This window comes from Rattus norvegicus, chromosome 14, assembly GCF_036323735.1.
Source record: "Rattus norvegicus strain BN/NHsdMcwi chromosome 14, GRCr8, whole genome shotgun sequence".
In the NCBI taxonomy this organism is placed as follows: domain Eukaryota; kingdom Metazoa; phylum Chordata; class Mammalia; order Rodentia; family Muridae; genus Rattus; species Rattus norvegicus.
In genome coordinates this window covers 5332399-5356960 of record NC_086032.1, presented here as the reverse complement: position 1 = coordinate 5356960, position 24562 = coordinate 5332399, and the positions used below count along the sequence as shown (strand labels likewise).

The 24562-nt window shown below is 40.8% G+C and overlaps 1 protein-coding gene across 3 annotated transcripts; it reads left to right on the top strand.

Moving 5' to 3' along the window:
- Window positions 1–3502: 3502 nt before the first annotated feature.
- Window positions 3503–24327, top strand: Zfp951 (zinc finger protein 951). Of its 3 annotated transcripts, NM_001395603.1 has the most exons (4): window positions 3503–3648; window positions 15176–15299; window positions 15497–15557; window positions 16941–19773. In NM_001395603.1, exons 1-4 carry the CDS (start codon window positions 3619–3621, stop codon window positions 17950–17952), a joined length of 1227 nt encoding a protein of 408 aa, NP_001382532.1. In that variant the 5' UTR covers window positions 3503–3618; the 3' UTR covers window positions 17953–19773. The 3 variants fall into 3 exon arrangements, with proteins under 3 accessions (NP_001382532.1, XP_038947463.1, XP_017455044.1); XM_039091535.2 differs by lacking the exon at window positions 15497–15557 and having other exon boundaries at window positions 3624–3648; window positions 16941–24327; XM_017599555.3 differs by lacking the exon at window positions 3503–3648 and having other exon boundaries at window positions 3658–15299; window positions 16941–24327.
- Window positions 24328–24562: the final 235 nt, after the last annotated feature.

The following is a 24562-nucleotide window of genomic DNA, read 5'->3' as shown; positions in this document are numbered from 1 at the left end:
AGATGTTGAAACAACGCTGTAGGGCATCCTCTGTGTGCTGAGTAAGACTCACAATCCAATCTCAGGATCAATTACAGCAGCAAAAATGTTTCCAGAGAGGTACCAGCTTAATGTATTTGTGTTCAATGTCATAAGTAAATGAGGGCTTCAGCAACAGGGTTCTATTATCAACTTATGGACAGTAACCAGTAGCCTTGGCACTAGTCTGTGATGTTTGTGGGAGTCCATCGAATCCCCTTTGACAAAAGACTCAAGGTGATGTCATCCATTCCTTAGCACTCAAGGTGACATCTTACTTGGTAATATAAGCTGTCTTATTCTGCCCTTGTCTCCTCCATTATATGGTGACTTTATTTAAATTCCTTTCATAAATGTATAAAATGTAGGATGATACTATGGTATATAGCAGGGACAGTGGGGCCTCAAAAGCATCTCCTGCAGAAGAACCTAATTGAGGACTGCCTGAGAGACCATGGATTGCTGGTGCAGCCAGTTAGGAAGTGCTGTTTAGAACAAATACTTTCTTAGGACAAGAAGAGCACAGGTGGAGGGTATTAAAGAGCTTACAGCATTGTTAACAGAGTTTGCTGCTGCCTTTCCCACCTGCTTCCAGAGTCTGTGTCCTTGACTTTGCCCCACCTCCCCTCCAACCCCCAAGGGCACATAGGGTCAATATCAAGTATTCCAGGGCACAGGCAACAGTGGTAGTGACTGGATATGTCCATTCAAATGGCCTTTAATCATTTTGTTTGTTTGTTTTGTCCTTTTGATTGTTCATTTCTGTTTTAGCTATGATTTTACTGCTGTGAACAGACACCATGACAGAGTCAACTGTTATAAGGACAACATGCAGTTGGGGCTCGATTACAGGTCAGAGGTTCAGTCCATTATCATCAGTTCTGGAGCATGGCAGAGCCCAGGCTGGCAGGGTGTGTGAGGAGCTCGATTTCTACATCTTGTTAAAAAGCCTGCCACAGGAAGACTGGCTTCCAAGCAGCTTTGAAACAGATCTTAAAGCACTGTGGTTCATGAAAGAGAAAAACTGCCTCATGCCATCCTCATATAATACAGAGCTCCATCATGGAGAGGCAGCAAGAAGTTAACTGAGCCATTGAGATACACGTATTGACGATTGGGCCTGAAAAGATAAATTTGAGGTTGCAAACAGTCTTTAGTACATGTCCTTTAAGAAGCTAAAATAGTGTGAATGCTATAATGGTTACAAAACTTACAATCATACCACAGAGAAGAGAGTATCCTGTATGTCAAAAATATAAGCCATGATTTAAAAGATGTTTGCACTCTCCCTGGTGATGAACAATCATTTCTTGGCGTAAACACTTATGTGTCAATCTAACATTGACATAGTATCTTGGAGCTTCTGTTCCATGTTAAGTAGCCAACACTTTGATTGTTGAAACTGAAACAGTACAGCATGCTCACGTTATTTTCCAATAAGCACTTTAGTGAAGTGTTTGGCAGAAAATTAGTTAAAACTTCATATCATGTTTATGATTACATGGTTCGACATTTCAGGTAGTTCAAAAAGAAAAACTTGGTCATAATGTTTGTAGAGTCTTCATACAGTTTGAAGAGATATTTTTTTCTCGTAAGTCCCGGAAGAGTTAATTAACCTTCATATTTATTAGTTTCTTTCCAAGCATCGCACTTGCATGCATTTTCTCATGTCTTCAATGAGGGGAATTGTGGTGAAGATGGTCACACATTCTTTCATGCCTAAGGTTTCTCTACAGCATGGATTTTGTGATGAGTGCAAAGATTGGCAGTACTGGTTACACTGTTTACACTTGTAAAGTTTTTCTTCTATATGGATTCTGGTATACACTGAGGAACAACTGAGACATTCATCCACAGGGACTGAACCGCTACTCCATTCTTCAGCATCTTGTTGACAAATAGCTAATTTTGGCGTAGTTGACCCACAGTAGTCACTCTAGTAAATGTAACTTTGACGTACGTAGAGAGATCCATTATATCAGTTCTGTCCTCCTAGAGGGTTTTACTATTACACGTGTGTTTTTGTTTTGTTTAGTTTTCTTGCAGCTGATGAAAATGTGCTGACTATGAGTAAAGCTCGACAGTGGTTGTCCTCTGTTTCTGTCTTTCTCCCAATGCTGTCACACACCTACCAGGTGAAAGGGAACTGCAATATCCCTGAAACAAGCATTTAGCCATGAACCCAAAATCTCATTTCTTAAAGTCTCCCTTAATTGTCAACACTCTGGGCGTCTTTGACTTGTGGGACAGATTGTTTCCTCCACTGCAGCTTTAGGAACATGCCTGATTGTAGGAGGGGTAAGGGGAAATATCTCCGGAGTGCAGTGCTGGAAGGACAGGACAGAAGAGAAGTCCTGACCTGGTGAGCACAAGGTCATGGCCCACAAAAGGGAGGAGCCGGTAGCCAATCGGAGGTGAGCTGGAGTGGTGAGACCTCCCAAGGGCTGGCAGGGATGTCAGACATGTAAGCTATTGGAAATTGGCTATGGAAACTGCTATGAAAATCCATATCTTTGCAGATATGGAAAAGGTGTTCACCTAGAATGAAAGCCCGTAACAGGAACCACTATGGTGAGTTGCTTCAGCACACCCTAACGCTGATGGAGGTGCTCATGACACTCAAGATGCATGTGGGATATAAAACCAGGCCCAGAAGCATGGATGGTAGAGTGGGTTGAGACTTAGGAGACTAGGTGGGCACACATCTGAGACTTACGTGACGTCCTGCTGCCCACTAGCCCCCTGGCCTGGAACATTTGCATGCTTCCCACCTATGTGACCTGTGGTCATGTAGGCCCAGAACAGTGATCCTCATCCTAATAGAGGCCCTGAGGGCTAGCCGTTAAGCTGGAATTCCCAGACATTCCTTCCTGCAAAAGCTATTTTATCTCAGTTCAGACCCCGAGAAAAGGGTTTGAACTTTCTGTCAGGAACCGTCAATAAACAGTTTACAACCATGGACTCTGTCAATCATCTACCACTGCCATTGGTACCACGCAGAAGGTCTTTGCCTACAGACCCTCAGCGTAGCTCTCCCATCGAGGGCCTATCTGTGCTTCCAGACTGCCCCTGCCAAGCTAAGGTCCATCTGTGCTGAGCTGAGCCAGAACTCCCTGTTCCCTCAGTGCCCAAGGCATGCACAAGTGAATCAGTTCTTGGCTCTCCTGCGACACCCAGTGGTGCGTTGATATACAATAATCGCGGAACCACTGAGGCACTTTCCTTGTCCCTGACCCAGGAACCCAAAAGTGCTCTAGCCTCACCCCTCCTCTTGGACTGCTTTTCCATCCTCAAACTGGGTCTTGGCATTTCCCTAAAGTTCAGAATCGCCCAGGCAATGGCAAGAAAAAACATAGTATAGATCGCCCCGCTCTAGTGTTCCAAGAGGCAGTGCCTAGCGGAAGCACAGACAGGGACTGGCAGATGTATTGGCCAATCAGGGTCTCCAAGAGGACTTGTCAGTCAGAAGAGGAGGAGGTTTTTTCCGGGAATCCCTTTGCAGGGTTCGTGCTCTTGAGCGTGGTTAGAGCGATTTGCGGTGCTGTACTTTAATCTCATGCTGTGTACTGAGGGAATTTAGGCAAGGTCTGAAGCTGCAACATGGCCAGTGTATGCTCACTGCTCACAAAGGTGAGGAGCGGGATCTGCTGTAGTGGGTCGTAGATAAGGGCGGGAGGAAGCAAGCACGGTGGTGCAGCCACGTGTGGGGTCCCTCTTGTTATTAGCCTGGAGTTAGCAGTGGTATCTCAAAGATTTCATTGGCTGGGCTGAATCTCCACCAAGCACTTAGAGCACGGGCTCGTGTATAGAGACACCATTGGCAGGACACCACTGGCAGGCAGTCTTAATTTCTCCAGTACAGTTTACAAGTTATTCTATTCCATTTAACATTTTGGTTGGCGTTCATTTGGAGTTAATTTTGTCTGGGTTGTAAAAGGAATGTCATGCGTTTGGTGTTTGAAAGGATTTTTTTTTCCAGTATTTCAGGTTTTTTTAAAAACAAACTAATAAAACCCGATTTTATAATTTTTGAACAGACACATGTTTATCCTTTTAGAAAATTATTTCTGAGTCAAGCAATGTTGTTACCTGGACCCCATGCCAAAGCTGTACCCACCAGCGTAGGGGAATGTCAGGGTGGGGAGGCAGGAAGTGGGTGATTGGGGAGGGGGAACACCCTTTTAGAAGAAGGGGGAGGGGGATAGATAGGGGTTTTGTAGACCAGAAAGTGGGAAAGGGAGAAACATTTGAAATGTATAGGAAAAATGCCCAGTAAAAAAAAGATTTTTAGTTTGTCCTTATATTGATCATGTAACATTTCTTACATCAGAAGTGACTGATAATGAAAACTTCTGTCAAAGCAAAATAGTTCCTTCCTTCCTACTTCTCCCTTCTTTGTGGTTACACCAGCTTCAAGGTTTGTCAGTGAAATCAATTCATACTGCAATCCTCTTTATTTATATTTTCCCTAAGAAAGTCAGGGAGGTGAGAAGACATTCATTCCATTGTCTCTTTTTCTTACTGACTAGTCAGGGCTCAGCCTGGAAGGCTTGTCAAGACTCTCTCATGAACTGGGCAGCGGAGGCAGAATTAGGTGTTCAAAGGAAGAGGCAAGCCTGAGCTACAGAAGAAATTGCCCTAAAGAGAAACAAGTAATCAAAGAGTTGGGAAAAAGGAACAAGGAACAACATTCTTTTTTATCATTCGATATTTTTAATTTACATTTCAAATATTCTGTTTATACGTTTCCTGTTCACATACCCCCTATACCTTCCCTTTTCCCCTTCTGTGAGGGTGTTCCCCTCCCCAACCTCCCATCCCTTCCTGCCTCCCCGCCCTGGCATTCCCCTACACTAGGGGGTCCAGTCTTGGCAGGACGAAGGAATAACATACTTAATTCTCCACAGACGTTGGAGGATTATAGACAGTTGACCAGAGCTGTGATGCTCTAAAAAAATGAAATTTAAAAAGTGTTACTAACTCAGTTCTTTAAAAGATAGATAATATTGGAACAATTTATAGCTAAAGTGACTTTCAAGAAGGACAGGCCATTCCCTGCTAGGGGAAAAGCCATCAATGAGATAAAATATGATCTTGTCATTAAGTGTGATTTGTAGCCTGACATACACAGCTATAGCCAATATCCCCTGATTCAAATTTCTGTGCTGACTTAACTACATCAACAAAATTTTCTTAAATAATACCTCCCCAAGTTTTATACCCGCCAGTCTGGACAATTTCTATTCACATGCGTAAATTAATAAATGCTGGGGAGTTACAAAATGATTCACTTAGCCCTATCAGGTTTCTGAGACAGCTAGGAAGTGTGTTCATTCACTACCACAGGATCCTTGTCGCTCTCTTCATAGTGGGAGCAATGCTGACTCCTGTGAAGCAGCCCCCTCAGTTCTTCTTGTCCATTATGACTAGAAAACTGCACCAACTTTGCTCAGACATCTGCTCTTTGTCTGTTTTAATGGCCATGTAAAATGTCAGTAACAGAAGACAGTGTCTCTGCTCAATGTGCTGCTGTAGCCTAAGTTCTGAAAGCAGTTTTTCTCGTGATGTCTCAATGCTTTCTGCACAAAAAGTCCTCAGGCTTTCCTGGTCTGGGAGTGCGGCTCTGTTAAAAAAAAAAAAATGCAACGAGTAATGCCTACTTCTCATTCCTTGGGATGTACTTATTGATAACACAAAATTTACCATCTTCCTGATTTTATCTTGTGAGTGTGTTGTTTGTATTGGCATGTGTGTGCAATGTGATGTCTCTCTCTCTCTCTGTGTGTGTGTGTGTGTGTGTGTGTGTGTGCTATACACATGAGTGCATGTGCATGTGTGCTTATGTGCATACAGGTGTGTATACACATATGGTAGCCAGATGTCCAATGTCAATATTAGGTAATTTTCCTCTATTCAGAAACCAAAGTGTTATGTGCCACACTCAATTGTGGTTTTGGAAAGCTATGTCATGGTCTTGGTAAGATGGATGGATAAATTTGGAAAGGTATAAGAAAGGAAAGAGTAGTGATACAATGTGTATCGTCATAAAATGGGTATTATTTCTCCATAAAAAGTCATGGAATAACTTACATCTGTCTTATGTCAAGATCTTTGACAACATTATACCAGTGAATGAGCATGAAGTTAAGGGACAGTTAGTATAATTTTACTTACATATTTAGAGACATCAATCATGGACAAGGTGGATTCAAGGAAATAAATAGTATGATTTTTCTTCTATACACATCATTCATGGACAAAGTGAAGACAAGGGTACCAGAGGTACCTAGCAGACCCCAGGACTTAGCCAATAAGCTTCCATCATAAACATTCTTCCTTGGAAAAGGTATTTAATCAAAGGGTATGGATGCATATTCTGCCATGAACAGTCAATAAACAGATTAGAACCAAGGAATGTCTCTGTCATTTACCGCAACCTTGGGAACCGTCAGAAGGACTTCACATACAGAGAGCAGCCTAGCTCTCCCATAGAAGACCCAGCTGTGCTTCCGGGCTGCCACAGCCAAGCTAAGGACCATCCCTGCTCAGCTAAGCAGGGGCTCCCCATCCCCACAGCCCCTGAGAACACCACACCCAGTGGTGCCTAGATGTCCAATAGTTGGCTATCCACACCCCACCACCTTATCCCACCCCCATGTGAAACCTAATTGCAGGTCCAGGAATCCCGGAACCAGCTCTTCCTTCTCCCTTCATCTCGGACTGCATTTCCCATGGCTGAGCAGTGTCTTGGCATTGCCCTGAAGCCCAGCATCACTCAGGCAATGGCATGGGAAATCAGAGTCAACAAATCCCCACGTTCAGTATTTCAGAAGATCAGTCGCAGACTGACAGATTGTCTGGCCAATCAGTGGCTCATCATTTTGACTGACCTCTTTACACGGCTCATGTTCCTGTTCACTTTGGACTCTATCAGATGTCCCTGCCTCTAAATCTACTCTCCACTTTACCCGTTTGATGAACTATCTATTCCATGATATGTAGGAGCACCCTTGTCCGTTCTTTTTCATTTCTTTTTCCATTCACCTCCCATTAGTTCTTACTTCACATTCATGGCTCTTCTTACTTCTATTATTGTTATGTTTTGGATATGAGTGATGTTTGTGTTCTGGATTCCCGACATACAAGGTAAAGATGCTGCACTAGACATTGATTGTGTAATGAGAGGGGCACACAAAAGACCCTGCACCATGGATGATGAACACTTGCCCCTGGAGAGTGGAAGAGTCCATGAAAAAAAAAATGTACAGGACTAAGGCTGAGTCTGCCCCTACAATGAAAGGTAGGATCTAGGAAGACCTGTTTTTTTTTTTTTTTCTGACACATGTGAGCTCTAATCCTCCAGCAGGGAAGGTGCGATTGTCTTATGTCCAGACTAGGAGGTCAAACTAATGAGGGATCAGGGCAAATGTAGAAATTAGGAGCACCAGTGGGAGGTAGCTTGAAGGTTCTTTCTTTGATTGTTCTCTGATGCAATTCTATGAAGCTGTGAGGGAGGCCTTAAGCTGTGCCATGTTTTGTGTAGTGGGAAGGAGGGTGAGGCAAAAGGGAGAACAGGATGGCTAAGGCATCACTGTCCAATCTCCTGAGACTGGTGTGGCCTGTGTCCCTGGTGAGACTGGTGGTGTGTGAGACTGGTGGTTGTGTTGGTACATGTGATAACGTGGGCAGAAGCTCTTGACCTTTGAACTTCACTTAATTGTGATACTGTGGGGAAGGAGGCCCTCTATGATTCTGGTTACAGGAATATTGGTTGCTTACAATATCACTGTTCATTGTGCAGTACAGGCATTACTTCTGGTGTGTACTAGATAGACAGATGTGGAAATGGAAGAACGGGAATTAAGAGTTCCTAGCATTGTGGTCCATGTTCAATTTTTTACTAAGATTTTGGAAACCGTTAGAAGGAAAGATGATGTGAATCGGCCTTCAGCGATATTTGATTTGAATCCTTTTACATCTCCCCTACCACATGCCACAGCACACGTTTCAAGGAAGTTAAAATTCCAGGGTACAAAAGGAATTTTGTGTTTCAGAGCTCTTTCAGGTATTCATGGTGCTTGGCAGGAATCAGACATTAAAATATTCGTCAACATGGATTTTTGTAAGGGTTTCTGAGGAGATGGAATTTCCCGAAAAGACAGGAGGGAATACAGAGTCATAGCCACCACTGTGATCATCTCCATGTACAGAGTTCTTTAGAGCCTGGTGACTCTGGGTTTGGAAGAAATATCAGGAGTAGATTGACATGGAGAAATATAACAGTTAAAAGTCACTTTGAATTATTTTTGTTGAAGTTCTGAATTTAAGGTGGTTTTTAATTTCTATACCCATGCTCTATAGGTAACTTTGGTAAGGTAATATTTAAGGGACTTTTCTCTTATATAATATCCCTACAATCAGTGCCCTATTTTTCAAGAAATAACATAGAATGAGAGCATAAGCAGTGTGAGGCTGACTTTCCCATCTGATTTAAATCTGTAATGACACTGTGATTTGAACATTGATGTAAGAGCTTCAGCCTTCTGTCTACATTAAACGTTAAATGAAAATTAGGGGAGAAAACACAGAATCTAGCCAAAGCCTTCACATTCAATGGGTTATTACAATGTTTTCTAAGTGGGAATGTTGAGAAGATAATGTAACTATCGAGCTTTTTACACCCAGAGTTGTCAGATCAATGAGAATCCAATAGTTAATACAGTATACTGTAAAAATCCAAAGACTGATTACCATGGAAACAGACCTTTCTGCCCATGAGTCACAGGTCATAGTGCATGAAAAATTAGAAAGAGGTTAAGAAACAGACTGAATTGTTTTCATCTGAATTTAAATAATGTCAATTAATGATTGTTGAGCAAAAATGTAATATCTTTGACAAGTCACTCATTTGTTTCTTTTTATCTTGGTAAATAACCAGCCTTAAATGGTTACACATGCTTTCGTGTGTGTGTGTGTGTGTGTGTGTGTGTGTGTGTGTGTGTGTGTGTGTACTTACTGAGAGTAAAACTTATGAATACAGAGATCTATACTGAACATAGGAATGGGCTTGGGCTTGGCATAAACTCTTCTGTGATGTTCATCCTCTTCAGAAACAGCGTGAGAACTATATCTGTCAAAATTATACTTTTCTTGTCTTCACTAGTTTGCTTTTCTTTCTTCATTATTTTTCCTCTTCCTTTTGCATTTTCATTCAAGAAATATTATATTAATATTTTCATTGAAAATAGATCTCTTCTCTTATATAGTATATCAGTACCACTGTTTCTCCTCCCTACACTCCTTCCAGTTTTACCTCCTCCTTTCATACTTTCCTCTCTCCAAGATCTCCACCCCATATGTTTTACCTTTTCGAAGAGAGCAGATTTCAGAGAGCAGATTCAAGCAGAACAAATAAAATAGAAAAGACATGTTGAATGTCCTCAATGTGAAGCTGGGCATGGTAGGCAAATAGGAAGAAAAGAGCATCAAGCTCAAGGAAAGGAACAGAGCCATACAACCAGTGTTAGCATTACCACTAGTCACCAAGCTAATCACCATAACACATAAAGGAGGACGTGACTGAGACCCATGCAAACCCCCCTTTTCACTTAGTGTCTGTGAGGATCTTGAAACCCCAGGCAGTGTAAGGACTGGGTTCCTTCTGATGCCCAGCTCCTCAAATTAAACCAAATATTAATTGGACACTCAATAAGTTCATCATCCCCTTGGCTCAGCACAGTTGCAGGCAGGAGAGAGTCAGTGAGGGATGGTATAGCTTGTATTGTGTCCAGAATTACCTTTCTGTGGCCTGTAGAGTAACCTCACCCCCCAAAGAGACTAGAACATAGGGGTGAAGTCTCCAAGCCTGCACCCCCTTTATTTTTACATTTAGTGAGCTGTGTGAATGTTGTCCAATACAGTGTGGCCCTGTGGTCAGATTACAGAGAGCAAAATGTTTTTCTTGGAATCGGCATGGATAGTTTAGACAGCTCCTTGGCTAACACCACAGTGAACTGTAAATCTGTCCCAATACCAGACCTTGCTAGGTATAAAGATGGGTACTTCAGACTCTGTCCTCCATTAATAGCAGTGGTCCCTGGAGTCACCCTCTGAATTCCGTGGGAGTTGCCAGTGCCTTAAATTCCTGTAGTAATCTGCCCATGCTCTCTGATTCCAGCTCGTTCTCCCTGCACTTCCTCTCTTCCTCTGTCTCCTCTCCAAATGATCCCTACCGCTTCTTTGCCCATTTAACACAGTCCACCCATAGAGTCTCTTCTATTTGCCGTTTTCTCTGATTTTTTAGTCCCTTTGTCATTTTGATATAGGAGGCATATTGGAGGGTTTATTGATTTTTTGTTTGTTTGTTTTTTAGTTAATCTTGTATCCAGTGTTTTAAAGCTGTACAAAGTGGGTAGTAGAATTTTTAGGGTCACTGATGTATATTGTCATATCATTTACCAATTAGGATTTTTCATTTCTTACTCTCCAAATTATATCCCCTTGATATCCTTCCATTGTCTCATTGTTGTAGGTAGAACTTCATGCCATACATTGAATACATATAGAGACTGATCAGGCTTGCCTCGTTACTCACTTTAAGGAATTATTTTGACTTTATCTACCTTTAAGTTGATGATCTAGGCTTACAGAAAATTTTAATTATTATATTTGTGCTCATCCCTTATATCCCAAAAGGTTTTTTTTTAATTTTTTATTGGGTTATTTTAATTTACATTGCAAATGTTATCCCCTTTCCCAATTTCCTGTCCATCAATGCCCTGTCCCATATCCCCTCCTCCTCCTATGAGGGTGTTCCCCCACCCATAAATCCACCTCTTCCCACCTCTCCGCCCTGACATTCCTCTGCACAGTGGGGTCCAGCCTTGGCAGGACTAAGGGCTTCTTCTCCCATTGGTGCCCAACAAGGGCATGCTCTGCTACATATGCGGCTGGAGCCATGGGTCTGTCCATGTGTACTCTTTGGATGGTGGTTTAGTCCTTGTGAGCTCTGGTTGGTTGGTATTGTTGTTCTTGTGGGGTTGCAAGTCCCTTCAGATCCTTCATTCCTTTCTCTAACTGCTCCAATGGGCTTACAGTAAATTTTCTGTATCATGTTTGCTTATATCCCTTGTTTCCTGCAAGGTTTTCTCAAATTCACAGTGAGTACATTCCCTTTGCGTTTTGAGTGCTTGGATTGAAGAAATCTACTAAGGTGTCCAGATTGAACATGAAGTTTTATGGTGCTAGTGCTCCCCACCCCCTTTCTCTCCCATACCAAAAGAATTTTAATCATTATTGTATTTGTACAAATGTTTTGCCCATGTGTATGGTTTTTTTCTACCCTGTTCATCCACATAGGACAGAAAGATGGGGGGCTCTGTAAAAACCCTTAGAACTTGACTTACAGATAGTGAGCTGGGAATGAAAGCTGGATGCTCCTGAAGAACATTCTGTTTTCTTAGTTTTTAAGGTACTTTCGCCCCATATTTTTATACCTGATGATTTTTCTGTCCCAGGCACTCCTGGTTACTTACAGAACAAACTTCTCTTCATGATGTTCCTTTACCAAATAGGGAAGGAAACCATGGTAAGAGATGAGAATAAAAACCTGGTGGATATTAACTTTGTCAACTTGATGCAGAAATTGAGGAGTCTAATTCCAGCCAAATCATTGCCTTCATATTTAAAATACAATACAATTTGGGGAGCTATTTCCAGGCAACTATCAGTCAAATTCTAGGTACACAATATACTTTATGTTTTGACAACATGGAAACCATTTTATGAGGTACACATACCACAAGAATGGGTTCTATTTAGAAACGACCTAGAATTTAGTGTGGTCTCTGACCAAAAGCACAGAGGCAAAAAAGTACATAGGACATTTCCCCTAAGGCTGATAAACAGTCTCAGGAAGGGAGGGTGTGGGATAGTCGTTCAGCAAATATTGGACAATGTCTGCCTCTACAGCTAAATGTAGGTAAAGTTTGCCTTCAAAAAGCAAAGAGGAAGGTTGGGACAGCCTGTTGTGGGTGGTGCCATCCCTGGGCTAGTACACTTGTCTTCTATAAGAAAGCAAGCTGAGCAAGCCAGGGGAAGCAACCCAGTAAGCAGCGCTCTCCGTGGCCTCTGCATCAGCTCCTGTATCCTGACTTGCTTGAATTCCTGTACTGATTTCCCTTGGTGATGAACAGGAATGTGGAAGTGTCAGTTGAATAAACCCTTTCCTCTCCAATTTACTTCTTGGTCATGATGTTTGTGCAGGAATAGAAGCCCTGACAGAAACAACTGACAAGCAGTCTACATTCTCGGTGTCATTTACTTTATTTTCAGCTACAATACTAAGCCACAAAATGAATTCCATGGCCCTTTCTGCCTAACATTTTTATCATTTAAATATGTTTCTGTATGACTTTGAGCTAAAATGTCCATAAATATGTCTGCTTTTACACTATGACCATGTTCAGACAAGGACTAGTAGCAGGCAACCCTTTAGGTGAACATAAACAGAATCCCTATTGAAAATCTCAGTGCTTTATTATTTATTATAATCACTGTTTGGAAATGAATGCCAAGCACTCTTTGCCTACAAAGTAAAAAGGAAATCTTCCTCAGCTCTTCTTTTTTGCCTGCTGGGATTGTTATTCTTGAGAGTCAAGTTGACTGCATACGGAATTAACTAAAGCCAGAGAGTTGAGTACTCTGGGGGTTTTAGTTTCAGTATAGCTTATGAAGTGGGAAACCCTCCTATATTCTGAAGCTTTTGACATGTGAAGATCCACCTCAGTGAGATACTTTTCCTCTGTTTACCTAGTGCTTGTATTAGTCCATGAGCCAATCTAACCAGCTTGCTTTTCCTTTTGTATTCTTTCTTGTCTTTTATATATATTTCTAAATTTATTCACTTTTCATCCTGCTTCCTGCCTCCATCAGCCTCTCCCACCATCTCTCCCTCAACCCCTCCTGTCACATTCTGCTCTGAGTGGGTAGTCACCTCCTGGGTAATACTCCATCCCTGGCACATTAATTCTATGCTAGGGTACGCAATTCTTCAGGCAGTTAGGCCAGATAATTCCACTGTTGCAGTTGTTTGGGACCCAACGAAGGCCCAGCTGCACATCTACTCCATATGAGCAGGGAGTCATAGGTCCAGCCCCTGGATATTCCTCGGTCGTTGATTAAAACTGTGAGAACACAAAGGATTGAGGTTGGTTGATTCTCTTGATCTTCCTGTGGAGTTCCTCTCCCCTGAGAAGCCCACAATGCTTCCTCCTATTCTTCCAACAAGTCCCCAAGCTCTATCAATTGTTTGGTTAAGGGTGTCTGTATCTGTCAGAATCAGGTGTTGGGCGTAACTTCTCGGAGGACAACATGCTTCTGTCTGAAGGCTTAACAGTTTCATTCATTGTATTAGAGATTGGTGCTGCACCATGGAATGGGTCTCAATTTGGCCCGGTTATTGGATGGCAATTTCCTGTGTCTCTCCTCCATGCATGCATTTGTTGTAGACAGGGTTGACATTGTTGAGCGTAGGTTGGTCTCCCTATTGCACTACTGGGGTTCCTGCCTGGCTACAGAAGGTATTCTCTTCAGATTTGTTATCCCCAATGTAGTGAGTTACAGCTAAGGTCACCCACATTGCTTCTTGATTGCCTCAGTTATCCTATGGAGATGTTCCTCACCTCCTCACCTCTGTCAGGTGCAGATTTATAGTCATTTTCTGGCATCCAGCCATTTCTCCTGTCCTTTTCCACACCTGATCCTTCCTGAACCCCCATTCTCCTTCCCATTCCCTCTCCATTCCAGGTCCTCACCTCCACAGTCCTCTCATGACCGTTTTATTCCTTCCTCTAAGTGGGATTTAGGCATCCTTGCTTGGACCGACTTTCTTGTTTAGCTTCCTTGTGTCTGTGGTGTGTAGCATGGTCCCTGTATGATCCAGCGAGTGTTTACTGATGAGTGAGTACCAGTCATGTCCTCTGGGGACTGGGTTACCACACTCAGGATTATATCGTCAAGTTCCTTCCATTTGCCTGCAAATTTATGGTGTCTTTGTTTTTAGTAGGTGAATAGTAATCCATTGTGTAGACGTACCGCATTTTCTTTATTCATTCTTCACTCAAGGAACAGCTAGGTTGTTTCCAGTTTCCAGCAGGTAGGATAAAACTCTAGGAATAAAGCCCAGCTATCTTTGGTAAAATCCAGTACCCTTTCATGTTCAAGGTATTACAGAATTCTGAGATAAACATAATCAAAACTATTTAAAGCAAGCCAATAGCCAACATCAAGCTAAATGGAGAGAACCATAAAACAATTTCACTGTAATCAGGAAAAACAAGGTGGCCTTCTCCCTATCTATTCAATAGAGTACTTGAATTTCTAGGCAGAGAAATAGGAAAAAAAAAAAAACCTAAATGAGATGAAGGAGATATAAATTGGAAAGGAAGAAGTCAAAGTAGAGCTGTTTAGTGATGATCTGATAGTATAAGTGAGTGGCTCCAAAATTCTATTTCAGAACTCCTGCAGCTGATACCCACCATCAGCAATATGGATGGATACAAAATTAACTATACAAAACAGTAGATCACCTTTATATAAATGATAATGGCACCAAGGAAATACTAAGAGAAATAGCATATTTTACAATAGCCACTGATAATATAAGGTATCTTTTTGTAACTAGCCCAGCCAGTGAAAGATCTCCCTGTTAAGTACTTCAAATCCCTGAAGAAAAAAATTGAAAAGGATTTCAAAGGAAGTAAAAAAATTTTCCATGCTCATGAATAGACAGAATTCATAGTAAAAATGGCCATCTTACCAAAGCCTCAGTGCTTTTGTAGTTAGTAATTATTTATACAACATCTATGATGTGTGCTTAGCATTGTTGATCTATTTACTGGTCTCTTCATGTCTCTCCAGTGGCATTTCCCTTGCAAGTGTCTATCTTATTCAAAAGGTGAGGAAGTGGGAGTTTTGAACCTTATCGTTCAGTTTCCTTCTACAATGAATTAGTGATAACATTATAACTTTTCTATCATTAAATAACTGGAGAAAACACTAGAATAATGTGAATATATGGTCAATGAAATATACATGTTCAATATGTAAACCTGCTTTGTTTTGTACACATACATGTGTATGTGTGATATCTGAGAAGGCAGTGACATATGAGGACATTCATGTGAACTTTACTCGGGAAGAATGGGCTTTGCTGGATCCTTCCCAGAAGAGTCTCTACAGAGATGTGATGCTGGAGACCTACGAGAACCTCACTGCTATAGGTAAGACTGTTATTGATTCCTTTTTAAAATAGGGGGGCAACTGTTTTTGTTTGCTTGCTTGCTTCATTGCTTTCAATTGAGAAGGAGGAATGAGGTGAATTAATGAGGCATGGTTTTAAGGTTCACTTAAGATAGTACCTAAAATATCCCCTAAACTCCAGTAATGTGTCATACATTTTTCTGGTACTGTGTTTTAGGCTCTTACTGGGAAGAACATATTATTGAAGAAAATTGTCAAAATTCTAGAAGACATGGAAGGTAATTTTTTAGTGCATTCTGATAGAAATATGCCTCTCAAGAAATTTTAATGTTTTCTTGAAGTTTTAGTTAAGAGCCTCACCCTAAATAAGCAGAGCTTTAAGGATATTGGATACTAAATTCTTACAAATGCATGTGTTTCTGTGTTGATTTGTGTTTGCAAAGCATTCCTTTAAGATAGAATACATGGAAACAATGCCTTTTTCATCGCCATACAATTCAATTACAGCTCCCTTAGAGCTACTCTGTCGAAATGCCAGTTTGCTTAGGCTTGTAACACTAAGATATAATAGCAGTGTACACATTGAACATGTGATGCTTATATATCCGGAAGCTATGAGTAAGCAAATAGTGCATAGTAAAGCAGATGTTACTCATTTACTTGTAGTAAGCTGCTTAACTTTAGTGAGAGGGGCAGTTCAAGAAGGTTAAAAAAGATGTAGAGAAAACTTAATCAAAATACCACATGTCTATGAAGAGCAAAAAGTCTCAAAGTGTGTGAATGTAATGTGGATACATTGTATTTCTTATTCTTCCTTTTGTTGGTATATTATAAGTGACAGATATATAATTATATCTATCTTTATCAAAGTAAATCTATCTCTGTCTCTTATGTATTCATCAATCTATTTATCTACGTACCTACTTATGTATATATCTATTCATCTATCTATCTATCTATCTATCTATCTATCTATCTATCTATCTATCATCTATCTCTTTATCTACCCTATATACAAAATACAACATCATTCCTTAGGGATATTGACAGAAACATTTTACCTATCTCTGTCACAGTACAATTAGAAGTATGTAGTTTCCCCACTTAGTGTAAATTTGTTGAACCTAAAACCATTTTCCAGTTAATTGATTTTATAATTTCATTATGCATACATCAACAACCTCAAACAGCAGAAAATTCCGATGAGTATTAATATCGTAGCAATTCTCTATGTACTAAGGTTCAAGTTGCAAATATTGAATGGGCTACACAATAGAAAACTTTATGAATACAATCTTGAGGTAAAGCTCTCAGTTCTTGTAATTTTTTTGACATATTTATGTGAAGAACCCTGCAAAGGGAAAAATTGATATAAATATGAGGCATATAATCAAAGCTTTTACCATCACAGCAAACATGTAAACTGAACCAAAATGAGGGAAAACAATGGATATAAGAAAGTGAGAAATGCTTATTAGATCTGATTCTTCTTTACATTTACAAAACACTGTAAAATCAATTCATGTAGATAAAAATATTCATTAGTATACTGAGTGGAGTACACTGTCCATATGTGCCATTACATACACAAGCATGAAAGAATTCATATTGCAGAGAAACTCTGAATATATGCAAGCTGATAATGCTATTCTATATCACAGCCATCTTGACTGGAATGAAAGAATTCACACTGGAGAGAAAACCAATGAAGTTGTGCAATACAAAGAAGGGTTTGCAAGTCAAAATCATCTTCATACACATAAAAGCACACTTACTGAACCCTTTGTATACTATAGTACTGTTCAAGTAAACAGAAAAGCACAAACAGGAGAGAAACCTGGAGGATTTAACCAATGTGAAAATGCCTTTTTATCAAACACCTATCTGAGATGCCATAAAAAAAGTCATACTACGGAGAAACACTACGCATGTAACCAGCGTTGTAAAGCTTTTGCACAAATCTGTAGTCCTCAAAACCATACAAAAACTCATCCTGAAGAGAAGCCCTATGAATGTAACCAATGCAGCAAAGTCTTTTCATCGCACAAGTCTCTGCAAGCCCATAAAAAAACACATACTGGAGAGAAGCCCTATACATGTAACCAATGTGGCAAAGCCTTTGCTAAACATGCCCATCTACAAAGACATAAAAGTACACATACTGGAGAGAAGCCCTATGAGTGTAACCAATGTGGTAAAGCCTTTGCTTGTCAAAGCTATCTTCGAATACATACAAGGACTCATACTGGAGAGAAGCCTTATCAATGTAACCAATGCGGTAAAGTCTTTACATGGCAGAGCATTCTGCAAAGCCATAAAAGAACACATACTGGAGAGAAGCCCTATGCATGTAACCAATGTGGCAAAGCCTTTGCCCATTACAGTGATTTTCATCGCCATACAAGAACTCATACTGGAAAGAAGCCCTTTGAATGTAACCAGTGTGGTAAAGCCTTTTTTCGTCACAGCCATCTTCTCAACCATCAAAGAACACATACTGGAGAGAAGCCCTATGAGTGTAACCAATGTGGTAAAGCATTTGTTTCTCAGAGCAATCTTCAAAACCATAGAAGGACTCATACTGGAGTTAGGCCCTATGAATGCAACCAATGTGGTAAAGTCTTTGCTTGTCACAGCAATCTCCAAAGCCATAAAAGAACACATACGAAATAGAAGCCCTGTGTGTGTAACCAATGATGTGAAGCCTATGCCCATCAAGGGGATTTTCAGCGTCAAAGAACATATACTGGAGAGAATCCCTGGGAAGGTAACCAACATGGAAAGGCTTTGGTATGTCATAGCATTCTGAAAAAGCTATAAAAGAACTCATACTGGAGAGAAACCCTATGCATGTAAGCAACGAGGTAAAGTCTTTGTTCATCACAGTAATGTTCAAAGCCATAAAACAAGACGTACTGGAGAGAAGCACTTTACCTGTAACCAATGTGGCATAGCCTTTGTACAAAACAGAAATCTTCAATGGCATAAGATGATCACATACTGCCGAGAATTCCTGTGCATGAAAGCAATATGATAAAGTTTCTGCATGTCATAGCAGTCTGAAAAGCCATAAAGAGAAGCCGAGTGCATTTACCTAATGTGGCAAAACCTTTGCACAGATCGGAAGTCTTGAAAGGCATAAAAAAAGTCACATACTGCTGAGAATTTTTGTGAATGTAACCAATGTAAAAAACCCTTTGCAGATTACAGTGATGTTCAAAGAAATAAAAGAACACATTCTGGAGAGAAGCCCAATTAATTAACCTATATCATGGGGTTGGGGATTTAGCTCAGTGGTAGAGCACTTGCCTAGTAAGCGCAAGGCCCTGGGTTCGGTCCCCAGCTCCGAAAAAAAGAATAAAAAAAAAATTAACCTATATCATAAATATTCTTCCTTTCACAGTCAACATCAAAGTCATAAAAGAACACATACTAGAGAAAAACCTTATGAATGTAACCAATGCGGTAAATCTTTGAATAGAATAGTGATTTTAAAGTCATAAAAGAACAAATACTATAGAGAACTCTTTTGAATGTAATCAATATGGTGAAGCCTAAGCATGCTACAGCCATTTGGAAACTCATAAAAAGAAAATCACATGATGTGCAGAAGTCTGGTGAATGTAAGGGATCTGCTAGGGCCATTGTACACAGCTGTGATCTTCAAAGGCATAAATGAATGCCTCCTGGAGAGAAGCCCTTTAAATATAACCAGTGCTGTAAAGCCTTTGCTCATTATGGTGGTCTTCAAAAAATTCCAAATGACACCATGCAGTGAGCCCCTGTGCATATATCAACTTGATTAAGCCTTCGCATATCAGAGTCATCCTCTAATGCATGAAAGCATTCATATAGGAGAGACACAGTGGGTTTGTATGTTTGACTCTTGCCTGAGTTAAGTACTTTGCCTAGCTTTGATATGAGGATTTGTGCCTACTCTTTTTCACATGTGATGTGGTGTTCAGTTGCTATCCCCGGGATCCTGCTCCTTTTCTTTTTTTTTAATCAAAATGGCAGAGTTGTGGATCTGGGTGTGAATGTAAGTTGGGAGAGTCATAGAGGAGTGTTCATAGGGTGACCCAACCCAGGAACAAAACCTTCAGCCTATAATCTTTCCTACTTGAAAGATGTGCTGGTGTAACAGTAACACAGAAGTTGTTGGATTGCCAATAATTGACTGGTTTACTTGGAAGCCCATGAAGAAGAAGGAGCCTGTAACTGGCATATCTCACTGGAAAGAAAATTTAGGCACTTATCAAGCAGGACAAGTGTTCAGAAGAGCCAGGATTTTATTACATGTACTAACTGCTAGTTTCTGCTTCTGATATGTTAAATAAGTTAGCCATTTTCCAGAGTTTCTTTGAGATTTTCACAATCTAGAAATAAATGATCAAGTGTTTGTAAATTATTTCATTCTACTTTATGATATGTAAGTTATCCTGCCCTACAATTTTCTATCCCCTGTACTGGATTAAATGATTTCTCTGCTTTTAATGAGAATGCTGGGCTTCTTTGGAAAATTATCAGAATAGGGTACTATATAGTAAGAAACAAATTGATAACTGATATTACCTCCTGATACTCTATTCCTCAGCTCTTTTGTCTTATTTCTTTCTTTGTATTTTGTCTTTATGAGTATTTTGTTTGAATATAGATCCGTGAGCTTCAAGACCAAGGAGGTTACAGATCAACTAGAACTTCTGTTGCAGAATGTCATGAGCCACACTATAAGTACTAGAACTGAGGTAGTGTCCTCCAGAGAAGCAGTCATTATGGATAATCTCTGAGCTACCAGTCCACAAAAATCGAACAGACAGTGAATAGAATTCCCTTGAAATAATATAGTATGTCAATATATTTAAATGCATATGACAAAATTGTCTAGATTCACACTGTATTCTGTGCTCCACAAAGTTGTTCATTTTGCGATGAACACTGGATAAATGAGTACTATCAACCTCCGTTGGTGGTGGGATCACAAGCTGGTACAGCCACTCTGGAAATCAGTCTGAAGATTCCTCAGAAAATTGGACAGAATAATACCTGAGGACCCATCTATACCTCTCCTGGGCATATACCCAAAAGATGTTCAACATATAGCAAGGACACATGTTCCACCATGTTCATAGCAACTTTATTTATAATAGCCAGAAGCTGGAAAGAACCCAGATGTACTTCAAGAGAGGAAGGAATACAGAAAATGTGGTAGGTCTACACAATGGAGTACTACTCAGCAATTAAAAAACAATGACTTCGAGGTTGGGGATTTAGCTCAGCGGTAGAGCACTTGCCTAGCAAGTGCAAGGCCCTGGGTTCGGTCTCCAGCTCCGAAAAAAAGAAAAAAAACAAAAAACAAAAAACAATGACTTCATGAAATTCATAGGCAAATGGATGTAGCTATAAAATACCATCCTGAGTGAGGTAACAAAAGTCACAGAAAACCACACATGGTATGTACTCACTGATAAGTGTATATTATCCAAAAGCTCAGATTGCCTGAAATACAATCTACAGACCACATCAAGCTCAAGAAGAACGATGACAGATGCTTCAGTCCTTCTTGAATGGAGGAACAAAAATATTCATAGGAGGGAATTTGGATACAAAGTTTGGAGCAGAGACTGAAGGAATGGCCATTCAGAGCCCACCCTACCTGGGGATTCAGCCTATATACTACAGCCAAAAAAACAGGACTGCTGATGCCAAGAAGTACATGCTATCAGGAGCCTGATATAGCTGTCTCCTGAAAGGCTCTGCAAGAGCTTGACAAATACAGAGGGAATACTCACAGCCAATCATTGAACATAGAACAGGGTCCCCACTGGAGAATTGTTTGCAACTCCGTAAGAGCAACATTACCAACCAACCAGAGCTCCCAGCGACTAAACCACCATCCAAAAAGTACACATGAACAGACCCATGGCTTCAGCTGCATATGTAGCAAAGGATGGCCTTGTTGGGCACCAAGGGAGGAGAAGTCCTTGTTCATGTCAAGGCAGGACTCCCCAGTGTAGAGGATTGTCAAGGCGGGGAGGTTGGAATGGGTGGGTTGTTGGGGGAGGGGGGCATCATCTTAGAAGAAGGGATTGTAGGGCTGGGTTAGAAGGGTTATGGACGGGGTTGGGGATTTAGCTCAGTGGTAGAGTGCTTGCCTAGGAAGCGCAAGGCCCTGGGTTCGGTCCCCAGCTCCGAAAAAAAAGAAAAAAAAAGGGTTATGGACAGGAAACTGGGGAAGTAGATAAGCTTTGAAATATAAATAAATAGTCAATAAAAAATTCTTAGAAATCTCACTCTGGAAAAAAAATCAGTTTTCATAGTTTAGTTGGAAAAACACTTTGATTGTTAGATCACGAAGCTGTATTTTCTTTGTTTATCAAGGAACAGTGCTTAAATACAGTGTTCCTAATTACAGTTTGTTATCAATCTCAAATTAAGTCTTTCTTGCTTAGATTTCTTCCAGCAAAACTTTCTTTATGTTAATAATGGAAATATTTCCTAATATTTGTTTTTTAAAAGAGTTTTCATTGATAAATCTCATTAACAGACTATCAATTTTTTATTAGGATCAACTTCCTCATTGTGAATACTACTACTTTTTCTCCTGTTTACCTAAGGTTCCCTACATGACTACATTTTCTAAAGTTGTATATTCATACAGTCCAATTACGCCAGCATTGTTTTTTTGTTTTTTTTGCCAGTACCCGCATAAAATGCAGCATGATGGCACATTAATGAAAAGCGGGAGTGATAAAGGAGGATCCTTTTAACTCAGTTGGAAGCCAGCCTGGCTGTATTATGGAGCTTCAGGTTTAACAGGATCCTGAATCAATAAATAAAGTGGAGTCCAGCTGTGGAATATCACCCAGTTATCATTATGTAACATAATGTACAATAATATACTACATATATTTCCATTTAGTGTATGTTCACTTACCATAGCATGCCTTTGATACCTAGGTTATGACATCAGTACTTTCCAATATGCAATCATATAAGAAATCAGTAGGAAAATATAACAGTTACATTGTTGCCATTGGGCAGTTTAAGAAATATGTGGCCTTCAAGGGAGGGTCAGAAATAGCTATTTAGAGTACAATGAGAAAGGAAGACCTAACATCATTCATCTTGATTCCTTTCACTTCTGAAATTAGATACCTTCCCAACTACTGTAGCTTTACGTAGCACTGGAGCCAGCCCCGCGCCAGTATTGCATTATGATATTGTGCAGGCATGTTACTGGTGTGGTTACAGCACTCGTAGATGATACTTGTGATTGTTCTATTGCAAAGTAACTTCCAACATCATGAATGATAGCAGTAGGGGTGACTCTACTGGTTGGGTACCTCTTTGACTTAATTTGTGTTCAGTGCCATAAGTGACGGGGACCTTCAGTAGGGTTTCCCTTTAGGTTATGAATAGTAACCAACAGCCTTGTTCGCTGATGCCATACAGGAAGACGTACACTTGGCAGGTGATCTTTGTAGAGATCGCCAACCATTTTGCATGGCAGTGATGGGTGTATCCTGTAGAAGCATGGACCCAGAGGCTTCATCTCAGGATTGCTTCTTGCTGCATGCTCTGTCATGTTTGTCATTGCTTTATTCCTCATATATCTAGCATGGTATAATTAGGTGTGGGCAGACCCTCACTGCCTGTAACCTTGTGTGATTGCTTCCTGCTTACTCTATTAAGTAAGTTTCCTGAAGACAAACAGGATGATGAACTATCAAGAAATAAAAACTTGTTCAGATCAACTAACAATTTTACAGAATTCCTGATCTGACTTAAATAGCTTTAGGAAGTTAGACTGGGTTGTAGAAAGTATAAGGCGATGGTAAGTGGTTGTTCCGGAAAGATGAAACAAAGTTAGAATTTATAAAATGTACCTCCTCCCTTGTAGAATAGTGAGGACTGCATAGGTAAGGAACAGTGTAGTGTGAGCTTTCATGCCTTACAAACACGCAGTTATCCTTGGAAGACAAAAATAGTCTTGGGACAAGTTGATGGTCCAAGACAACATTCCTTCTAAGTTGGGTCTGAGTTCCTGGACCTTTCATCTAGGGCTGTAGCCACAGGTTTTGGGTGTACCATGAAAGGACGAGATTATGAAGAAGGGGTAAATAATTCTACTTTAAGAAGAGAGAATTTGACTCCAAACCCATTCCCAAAACACCCACAGGAAGCCCATCTCCCAGGTGCTCTAACACACCCAGGATCACAGATGAGGAGGCCACAACAATTGCCCCAACAGCCAGAGTAATTGTGAAACCCGCACGCATCCAGAAACACAGAAACCTGCCAGCTTGAACCTGCAACTGGAGCAGACCTGGTTCTTCGGCTCTGCACCCTCTCCTCCAACACTCAGTGGGAGCCCAATTTCCAGGTTTCCTGAAACACAAAGGATTACAGGAGAGGCCACAACATGTACTCCAACACCTGGACTACCTGGGTATCCCAGGATCCAGGGACTCAGGAACCACTGTCCAGTCAGTAGCATGGGTTGCTTCCGGTTTGAATCTGCACTGGGAGCAGACCTGGAGTGCTAGCTCTGCATCATTTTTTTTACAACACCCAGAGGGAGCCTGACTCCCTGGTGCTCTGAAAGGCCCACTATCATAGAGGAAACTCCACTCCCAGGAGATCCGACAAATCCAAGAACACTGGAGTTCTGACACACTCAAGATCACAGTTGAGGCCACAACATCTTTCCCAACATGCAGCATAACCGTGACCCCCACCGGAATCAGGAGAATACAAACCTCCACCCAGCCAGAGGCACAGTTCCTTCCAGCTCACTTCTGTTCCTGGGGCAAACTCTCCACCCAACCCTGCAACACTTAGAGGCAGCTTGACTCCCAGGAGCACAGGATCAAAGGGACAGCTGGACTCTGAGGAGGTCTGAAAAAGCCAGGATCACCGGAGGGTCCTACTCCAGTTAGATACAGCAAAGGCAGGTAGCATTAGAGATAAGCAGATGGCAAGAGGCAAGTGCATGAACACAGACAAAAAAAAAAAAAAAAAGAAAAAGAAAAGAAAAGAAAAAGCAAATATATTGGCATCATCTAAACCAAGTTTCCCCACTACATTATGTCTGGATACCCCATCACACTGCAGTTTCAAAAGCAAGTTTGAAATTTAAAATCACACCTCATGATGATGGAGGACTTTAAGAAGGACATAAATAACTCCCTTAAAGAGCACAGGTAAAGAGGTAGAAATGCGGGGTTGGGGATTTAGCTCAGTGGTAGAGTGCTTGCCTAGGAAGGCCCTGGGTTCGGTCCCC

Bases quoted from the DNA above. Each gene is read 5' to 3' on its own strand.
- Zfp951 (XM_017599555.3), top strand. From the start codon at position 15,101: ATGAAATATACATGTTCAATATGTAAACCTGCTTTGTTTTGTACACAT. The intron at 15,300-15,496 runs GTAAGACTGTTA...ACTGTGTTTTAG, and splicing joins CGAGAACCTCACTGCTATAG to GCTCTTACTGGGAAGAACAT. The intron at 15,558-16,940 runs GTAATTTTTTAG...TCTATATCACAG, and splicing joins AATTCTAGAAGACATGGAAG to CCATCTTGACTGGAATGAAA.